This window comes from Cephus cinctus, unplaced genomic scaffold (genome assembly GCF_000341935.2).
Source record: "Cephus cinctus unplaced genomic scaffold, Ccin1 Ccin1_scaffold0101, whole genome shotgun sequence".
Taxonomy (NCBI): Eukaryota; Metazoa; Arthropoda; class Insecta; order Hymenoptera; family Cephidae; genus Cephus; species Cephus cinctus.
In genome coordinates, this window is record NW_014332838.1 from 2,195,763 (window position 1) to 2,205,978 (window position 10,216).

The following is a 10,216-nucleotide window of genomic DNA, read 5'->3' on the forward strand; positions in this document are numbered from 1 at the left end:
TCTGGACTCCGCGAAGAATCTTTCAGCTATCTTCATGGAATCCAGCGAGAAAACTGGGAGGAAGCCAGTTACTCTTCCGGTTAGCCCTCTCCTCCCTTCTTTTAGCCATTACTCGCTTCGAGAGAAATGTATTCTCCGCGTTCTTCCTACCCTCACTCATCTCTAATTACGAATCAGAAACAACCCAGTCGGCCACCCCCGCTCGAACTACCCTCCTTTTCTATCCTTCCCACTGAATACTACTACCCTCCTTACTCTCCCTTTAGTCCCTCGGGAGCTCCACGCTTCGCTACTTTTGTCTGGTCTGTTATCCCATTCCTGTCTCATTCTGCCCCTCAGCCTCCTTTCTTCTCCCTCCGCACTCAGTTTTCAGCCACCCTTTACCGTGCGACCCCATTGCCGCTGTACGGCCATCCCCCCTTCTTCTCTCTCTCTCTATTCTTCTTCTTTACTTTCATTGACTTTACTTTACCTTTTTCTTCCATTAGCTGTCCATACGTTTCTTCCTTCCTTTTCACTTTATATCCAGTCTTACCCCAAGAGCCAGCACAATCATTTTCATCCAACCTTTGCCGTAGGTCTTTTGAATTTCATGCATTCTTTGCGGTCAACGCGCGTAATCGAACATGACTTTTTTTTTTTCCTAAATTAAATAAATCACTCAAGAATCCCCTTTGTTATTTTTGCTCTTGACTTTGGGTTGCCTATTTCTCTCTGTAGGGCTTTTTTTTCTATCTCCATCTGTCTCTCTCTTTATCCATTACCTTTCACGCGAGTCGTGCACCGTGAGAGAATAAATAACGCGATCGAGGTTAACGGTTCGAAGCGCCAGGAAGAAAATTAAACGACGAATCGACCTCCTTGGAGAATAAGGCAGAGACGAGTCTAAAGAAGCCGAAGGGCTGCGCGATCCTCTAGGTTCCCTTTTACATTTTCTCTTTACTTTGATTTTATTTTCTTGCTATTTCTTATACCTCTTTTTGTATCTCGTTATTATCATTATTTTTGTCTTCCCTTCTTGTAACCCAAGAAGAAATTACCTGCCCGCCACAAGGTATGACTTGACTGGGATGGTTAGACGTTTCTGGCAAATACGGATTTGCAGATTCCGCCATTATGCAAATTATTTTTAAGGAATTGCGAAAGTGCAGAGGCATTGAAAAAATACGAGGGAGAAGAGGTATGCAATGTCGCCCGAGGCTTCGAGGAATTTTTAAGAAATGAGGAACGTTAATACCGGCAATGACGTAATGTTCGGGCTCATTTAAATAAGCAAAATTGTAAGGTTTCAGAATTGCACGTTTCGTTTGATAATATTCTCCATCAGCCATTATACATATTTCGTTAGCTCCTCGGAATTTATCGCACAGCTATAGTGCGTTGCCGTGTATTTCCTGTACGTTATCAAGAAGCGAATACTGGCAGTTCTAACCAGCGACCGGTTTATCACTAATAGCAAAATGTCACGACAGGAAGTTAGCGCTTTCGACGTGGACGTTTCAACGCAGAAAATAATTGAAGATCACAGATACACGTGACTTGAGATTTATCCGCGATGAAAAGTTCTCCGGGCGCCATGCAGGATCGAGGGACATAACGGTCAGGTCACTTTGAGCCTTGAACAAAATAATCCGATAACATCAGTCAAAAGTGTCTAGCAAGTATCGACGATACGCGACTCTGTTTTTCTGTCACGTAACCCGAGGTGGAATGGTGGTCGAGTAGAGAAAAAAAAGTAGACAGCATGGGCACATACGTCATTGGTAACAATGTCTTAAAGGGTCACCCAGCGTTTTCTATCCTCTCAAAATATTCGTATACTATATAAATCTTATCGTCGGACTCGTATTAAATTTTACCTACATATTACTGGAAAACTGTCAATTTACCATTTTCCGGCGGCCAGTTGTACTTCCTTTTTCTGTCCAGGTCACCGGACTTCTGTTCAGATTTGTCTATCTCGTTGAGGTTAGACTGGAACTTGTTCCCTGGAAATAGAATAGCGTATATTAGATAGACCGTGACTAGATTGTGCGAAGGTAAAACGAGCAAGCATGTATACACATTATATACAAGTATACAAGAATAGCAGGAGTTCAGACTTCATTCAAGGAGAATACAGGGTAACATCTGAGTGACCGATGTTTCTTTAGTACAGCCAGCATATCACCTACCAGCGAGAAGATTTTATTCCAGAATTGGACATTTTTATGTCGTACAGTCAGCTGTAGTCCGTCAAAAAGTAAATTTGTTTCTGAGAGGCCATCTCCTTATGAGTTTCAATGTACAAGAGTCCCCTGAGCTTCACCTTGTACTCGTAGGTCGTTTTACGGCTCTGCTATACTATACATTATATATATACCTTAGGAATTGTAATCTAAGACATTGCACCGAGTTAAGACAAAGGGACGTGCAACGAATAGTGCCTCAGGTTTAACATGTTTACATGCCCGTTACGTATGCAGTCATTGCTGTCGTACTTGATACACGCTGCTAACTAGTATGCAAACTCCGTATAAACAGAATTCTCTTATTCTCAATGTTCTTCTTCGTATCCTCAATCTAATATTGTATTCCAACCATTCGTCCTGCTTTTAAACGACCTTCGCACTGCGCTTGTGGACAGTTCGCGATGCATTAGCCCAGCCCCTGAACACTTTGCAAAATCCAACACGATATTTCACCAATGTTTGCCGTTCATCTCTACAAATAGTCAGAGCACCCTCATAGCCTCCCTTCGTACCCAACCCTCCACCCTCTGTGCATAAGTAGCCCTAGAGAAAAGCAAGCGAATACAAGGGTGAATAACAGTGAAAGCTGATAAATAATAAAAATAGCTATAAATATTATCTAGATTTTTTAAAACCATCTGTTGCCGCCACGTCCTATCGGAATGACTGTAAATCAGGTAAAAGTCAAAAGAACGACTTGAAATTCCAAAGGAATAAGAATCTATAAAGCAGGGATGTCAAGTAGGATCTGTGATTTGATTCCGATTGGATTTGCAAATTCAGCGTCACTTCGCCAATCTGCAAGGTGCTCTTGGCACAATAGCCTATTTTGGTAAGGTAATTGGCGATCATGCTACTGTGTCGTCTAGACCCATGTACCTGGACAGATGATTGTACAGGTATACGTATAACGAAGGATGGATATACCCGGTGGATCCAGGACGAGGATAGTGTACGGAGGAATGGATAGGGAAGACAGACGTATGCAAATCTTGGCCAAACATTAGCAGTGACAGCGTACTATGGTACGAACCGGCAATGCGACGACCCTATAGCATCTACGAGCTCTATGTATGTTATATATATATATACTTAGGTATGTACATATGCTGTAGGTCGCTACATAGTATGGCCTATAACCGCCTATTGCTACCCAGTTTAACCACCTCAGAGGGTCCGCGTATAAAGCCCGAGTGTACGTAGGTACGATAGATACCAGCTCGCGTTAACCATATGCAGGCACGCGGCTAAGCCAATCTACCGTTCTCGAGAAATTATAGGCTGACCATTCTATGTTTGGTGTCTTCGTACAAGAACGAGATAACTCTATGACCCGAAGTTCTAGATCGGTACGCCAATGGCTTTGGCATTGGGACAAAATGCCGCCGTTACGAAGGGAAGATTGCATTTTCCTTCCAGCTTCTTTCTCTTTCTCTATTTGTAACATACCCCGGAAGTGTATGAACACTGTGGTTCTTTAGATCAGATCTGCAGTATAACGATATCATCCACGCCGGTGTTTAATCATCTTTCGGAATCTCTATCGAATTCTACAAATCCCGTTTATGCCAAATGCTCTGCAATAGCATCATTTTTCTTGTAGATAATGTGACTGTGTCTATATGCTGAATGCATTTCCTGACTGGTAGAGTAGCGTTTAGCAATATCGAACAAGTAATTGCTATTGTTACCGAATATCAAATCCTTTCTCTTATGGTACATGATTTCGATCTATTGTTATTGCAATTCACTTTCTGCCTTCATTGAATCGTCATCTGTTTGCTAGTAACGTAATTCATTATCGCTACGAGTAGTGTGGTTTCGCAAAATAATGAAATGTCAAAGTAGACAAATATAATGCTATATTAATTAGCGCCAAATTATCAGTAAATTAGATGTTCAATTTATTTGCATACAATTATCATACGTTCTGGATAAAAAGATGGATGAATTATCTTAGACTCCGAATCTGGGAGGAGCCTTCGTATGTTTTAGGCGCGCTATTCTCTAATCACACTATCTGCGGTCTCTGCTTAAGGTGAGATTGACACGATAACTTGAGTGACTCTGTAAGCGAGTCATTGATAAGAAATTATAGTCGATCGTTGACAGAGAACCGAGGGAACCATTTGAATAGAAAACTTTCGTGCATATCCGTACCCTGACATGTTTATAATACGATATCAAGAATGCCTTGCCTATAGGTGCGGGCAATCTGATTAGAGAATAGCGCACGTAATACATATGGGAGCTCCTTCCAGATTCGAAGTCTAGGATAACTCAGCCTGTATACGGTATGTCCCATCCCAAGTAGGGCACCCCAAGTATCCGAGAACGAGTTCCCCTTCGTTTTCGTGCCAAAATCTAGTGATGTGGTTCGGCGATCAAATATTTTGACAGATTCGACGTGTGCCACAAAAATAGACAATAACCCAAAAATCAAGGGCCAGGTTATCCAAAATAATCGCATCTGCCCAACGACTTGTACCTCTGTACGATGGGTAGTAAGATTGCTAATAAGTTTTATATAAGTAATCAATGCATCGTTTGTATGTAAAAGACGTTTAATTATGGTAACCTACAACAACGATCCATCGATGCTCTTTGTTCTCCCTTTTCAGATAATCAAATTTCGTCTAATTGTCCCGCAGCATGTAACGAGTTCGTCTACGATGATTCCATGTAATTTCATGTTCCGAAGTACAAGGGATTTAACCCCAGAGTATTTCACAAGTTATTACGAGCATCCCCGAGTCACGAGGAAAGACCAAATTGCAAAATTGTTTTAACAGAGAAAAGAAAAGACACGTATTAATTTATTTTGTTCACAGAACGTCCTCACCAAATTCCAGCCCTCTCCTAGTTGCGACGTGTAGAAAAAAAATAAAAATATTATAACAATGCACGGCATTCATTACTAATTTATTTCATAACTATCCTGTAACTTGCACATCGGAAGTGGGAGAGGGCTGGAATCAGACGTTGACGTTCTGTGGAAGAAATGAAGGGATACGCATTTTTCCTTTTCTCTGCTAAGCCATTGGATAGGGAACGTGGTACATGATACGGGACAATTAAACAGAATTTGAACTAGTTCTCGATCGCGGCAACTTCAAGTGTCCTGATTAAGATATAACATAATATATAATACATATATACCTATATATCATGGCCACTCCAACAAGTCTCCTCGATAGCGAAAGGGACATTGCATAACCCGCGTGTACAAACAGACTGTTGAAGTGGACACGTAGGTGCGTAGGTTCCTAGCAAGCACGGTTGGTAGGTCGGTAGGTTGGTAGGTTGCTGGGTATATGGATAAGCTAGGTGGTAGGTACGAGGGAGCAAACATTAATGCTCCACAGACCGCAGATGTTGCGCCAATTACAAACCTCACCCCAGACCTCAAAGCATAAGCCATTTGAACCACGCCGGGGTCTGCAACCTGGCAGTTTTAGGTTGGTTGTAGGTTCTAGGTAGCTGGTACCGTGACTTTTAGTCATAGGCGAGACATTTTCGAAAACACTTGCACTTTAGATTAAATTTAATATATAAGGCATAAACGGCCTGCTGCTATGCTACTGCCGAACGAACCAGGAGACTGTGGAGTGGAGGCTGATATTATTCTTGGGTCTTCCTCGCTGGAGCATTATTAGTTCTGGCGTGTTAGCATACATGAAATATTGATGTTACATCCCCGTACCCTCGACGGAGTCGGCATCCTGAGTTGAGTTTCCATAACGAGCTTTCTCACTCGCACCTTCTCTCACTCTTATTTTCTCCTCTCTCTCTCTCTCTCTCTCTCTCTCTCTCTCTTTCGAGCTAAAGCAGCCTGATTGCCTTAAAGCTACTCTTAAAGCCGTAACACCCCTTCACGATTTTCGAGGAAGCTCCAAGGATTGCACTAGTTAACCCCTCCCGAGTTAAAGTTAAGGAGTTTACGGTATAGCCACAGAAAATTCGTCTGCTGCCTCTCTCAAGGGTATCTTCCATTGGAGTTAGACACGTAAGCGTCTAATTTCTAGAATTGGTCAGATCAGTCTGGTCAATCATTAAATTTCATGTTATCGTCATCATTATCGTTATGGGAATTATCTAGCTTTTACAATGTCAGAGTAAATCCTATATGTATGATCGACGCTCTCTGGATATTGACTTGGGATAAATTAAATTTTTGATATCTGACGTCACGTCGTCATCTATCTCACGTATTTTTCTTATGACGGTACTAATGCTCCTGGATTCTCCTTTGGTTCTGACTGGTTGTAAGTTTTTTTTTTTTTTTTTTAATAATAGAAGAACAATATTTCATGAGTAGTCACCTGTTTTTATATTCTTCTCGTGAATCGTGAGGGAACTGGGATTTCCGTAAACGGAATTATTCAACTCCGTAAATACGTCCCAGTCTAAAAATGTTAATGTAAAAGAATTTAGAATGGATATTAGTATAGTTCGTGTGGGTGTATACTATAGATACTTTTATACGTATGAAAGTGGTAAAAGAAAAGGGATATAAAGAGCAGGTCAGAAACATAAAGAGAATTGAAGAGACGAGACGCTCAACGTGTCAGTGTGTCCTGGACGTCGCGACGACGTCGACCAGGAAGATTAATGACTCGTAACGGAATTCGATTCTCTCTGTTACCATCGGGGGGAGGAGGACAGGAGGATCTCCGGAAAATTGCGAATAAAAAAAAAGGTCGGCAAGCTGTTAAAGGGATGCAGAGAGGGTTGCTGCGAATTAGGGATGAAAATGGTTTTAGGGAACAGGCTTGTACATGGTTTAACATGTGTATTGTGTTTGGTATATGTACAAAGATGCTTAAAGGTACCGTTTATTTTCAATGGAACGCAGTTTAATCCTTGTTGGACATTTGCATGTGCCTTAAGCAGTTTAAGCGGGCGGAATGATTGTTGCACAAATTTGCAAAAGAAAGGAAAGAAAAAACATCAACCACTTTAGCGGAGTCTCCCGAGGAAATTCAAGTATGCAAAATAAAATTGAATCAGCATGTAAAATCCGTGATATGCGTGAGTAATTTTTTTGAGGTGCACTTGAAAAAAAAAATGAACAAAATATATTTAACAGTTCTTGTTAAAGAGAGCCAGGGAAGTGGTTGCGCTTCGGACATTAACCACGTAACTTACCTTTTCTGGACAAGTCAGTGGTGGGCGGACTTGGACTCGTGCTCGGAGGAGCGGATTCTGCAACAGAACAAATAACTTTTTATTTTTAATTAAAGTTTTCCCGTAGGCGCGTGTGCACAGGAGCACAACGGCGAAGCAGAGCCGTTATGGATCGCGCCACCTGTTACTAACTTCACCCTCAAACATATTAGCCACCAGCCAGCCAGCCGGCCAAACTCCAGATCATATTTTATCCAGTAGCCACCACTGCCAGTAGTTCCGGTGAATATACTTGAATAATTATTGCTAATTTCGTTATTCATCGAGGTTAGCCTGACCTCCATAGCACGTGGACGCATGTACATTTCACTGGCAATTATCGACTTAAATGTCGACATCGCGTTGAATGAATTCCTGTGGGTTTTTTCGGAAATAAAATCACACGAGAATAATGAATGTAATTATGTTTGTTTAATTAATTTTCCATCTCGCATTCAGATTTAACTTATTTAGCAACGAGATATCGATTCTTTAGATTTATCGAATAATTAAGATTCACTTATGGGTAAGCCTTAATAGATGCTTCGGCTAATCGAATCACTTATCCAGGATTATTACTCGAGATTATCGAATTGACGCGATGCTGAAAAGCGTCTCCGGACCATAGATATAAATAGGCAGGGAGAAATTCATTTATCACTTCGACCAAGGCTCTACCGATAGGGTGGGGGGAGGGTATTAGAAGCCATTGGAGAGGTTGGAAGTTGCCATTTTCCTCCTAGCTGAATGGTGGCCAGACAGAGAGTTAGACGGTGACTTTTCACTTTTGATTTATCGCAGCAACTTTTATTTCACCCGGAGATATTAAAACCCGTTGTCCCGGCCATTTAACTTCCGCTGATTGATGATTGGCTGCTCTGGACTTCTTGACACATTGAGTCCTTCGTGAGGTTCTATTAATAAAGCAAGACTGGCTAATGTCCTGTTCACGTCACCGGGCGCTAGAATATTAATCCCAATTTCATATTCGAATTTATCCATAATTCCCATATATAAATCATCTTACATCCCATCTACATATATATACAGATGCATTCACCATTCGTTTTTTTTCTTATTCACTCCAGCCCTGCTTTTTCTTTTTCTTTCTTTTTCACTTTTACATTGAAGAAATATCATTCTTTACTATACGTAGGGACTACTCAATTTCTCATCTAATTAAGGTAACTTTAAAGATTAACCTGTCTCTGTTTAACCCAGTAGATGTATATCTACCTCTCATTCCTTTAGTCAGCTAGTCACGTATACTGTGTTATAAAACGCCTTTGATCGCTTTCAAGAAATGTAGGCCGGTTGCCTTTGACGCCGGCAATTTTCAAAACGACTTGCAAATACTCTCTTCGTGTGTTTCGCGCCACATACGGCCAACGTGGGTTTTATACGAGACCTTAAGCCATCCAAGAGGACTTGTTAAATCTTAAAGACGCCTTAATTAGTCTAATAGCAGCATCCTCGGCGGTCCCGGATGTCTCTTCGGTCTCAGCATCAGCACCTCAGACCATCGCATCATCCATCCAATTTCTTCCGGTGCCTTTCAAACGAGAAGAGTCTCGCTCCCAGCTATTCAAACATAAGTACTAATTAGAGTATGGGCACCAAAGACTTTTTTGTCTTATCCTTTTTTCTTATCAGTTAATATTGCCCAAAGAGACTCCAATTTCAATAAACAATCATTTTACATGATCACTCGTGTTAAATAAAATAGTATCAAATAATATCCCATGATTATATAATAATTGCCTTAAAATTTCTCATTTCAACTGGATATTTATACGTAATGACAATACCGAGTCACCAGAAGTTCGATGCGCTGGTCTGATTAGAGAAACGAATCTCCTAGCTGGAGTAAATTTAATTACTACAAGTTACAATGTGTGCCATTTCCGTGTGGGATGGCAAATAGAAATTGTACGTCGTTACATAGTTATAATTACATATAATAGATCGTTAACAGGTACTCGTACTTCACGTATTTAATAGAATAACCGTCTAATCTCTATTTGCGTTTAACAGTTTACCCTTCATAAAAGTAAATAAGCATCGTACGTACAAGTACAATTTTAAAGCGTCCAATTGTACTGAGTACTTATATGCACATGCATTAACGTACTATATCACAGAACATATGTGTTTGTATAAAAATCCACGTATTAAAAAAAACATAATAACGCTTTCATCTGATAAGCCATGGGATAGCCTTCAGTAAACTCGTCTTTAATAATTAGCACCGTGAAATCCTCATTGCTTTCAGCGATCTACTTAGCAGGACGATAATGAATTACAGTGCGGAGAGGATGGGAGATGAAGGACTTCCCACGATATTTCCGTATTGCCGATCCTAAGCCTCATTTAATATCGAAGGACCCCCAGCTCCCGAGTACAGCTGAGTGCGTCTTCTCAGGCGTGTCGTGCGTATTTGAAACTAGCTGGAGGAATTAACCAACCAAGAGCCCTTAATGTTACGTGTCAAGGAGACAGTGTAATTGCTCACAGTTGCTTCTCATCAGTCGACCTAATACTAAATACACATGTAAATCAGCCATGCATGATAATAGAGTCATCACGGCAGTGATGGGCTATTTGATATATATGTACAGGTAAATGAATAAAATTTGATGGGAAACTTATAGTCAGACTATATGTACATCCTGGGGCGATCCACAACTTCCTCGAGAGCTCATGTACTTGTCCATGACCAAGAGAGGTTAACTATGACAAAGGTCCGGACATGTTAGGTCTTGGTTTGGATACAAAGGCGACAGGCCAAGCGTCAGGGTGAGGGGGAGGCGGGGGACGGG

The 10,216-nt window shown here is 41.1% G+C and overlaps 1 protein-coding gene across 2 annotated transcripts in view; it reads right to left on the reverse strand.

The window, feature by feature from the left end:
- LOC107274771 (lachesin) overlaps window positions 1-10,216 on the reverse strand; it is a 105,909-nt gene that overhangs the window by 3,639 nt on the left and 92,054 nt on the right. Inside the window, exons 8-10 of one of the 2 annotated variants that reach the window (XM_015754272.2) lie at window positions 7,380-7,436; window positions 6,554-6,637; window positions 1,890-1,988 (exon numbers count right to left, since the gene is read on the reverse strand). In XM_015754272.2, the coding sequence (XP_015609758.1) occupies window positions 1,890-1,988; window positions 6,554-6,637; window positions 7,380-7,436 (240 nt within the window). The remainder of the gene's footprint in view (window positions 1-1,889; window positions 1,989-6,553; window positions 6,638-7,379; window positions 7,437-10,216) is intronic. The other variant, XM_015754273.2, reaches the window with a different exon arrangement.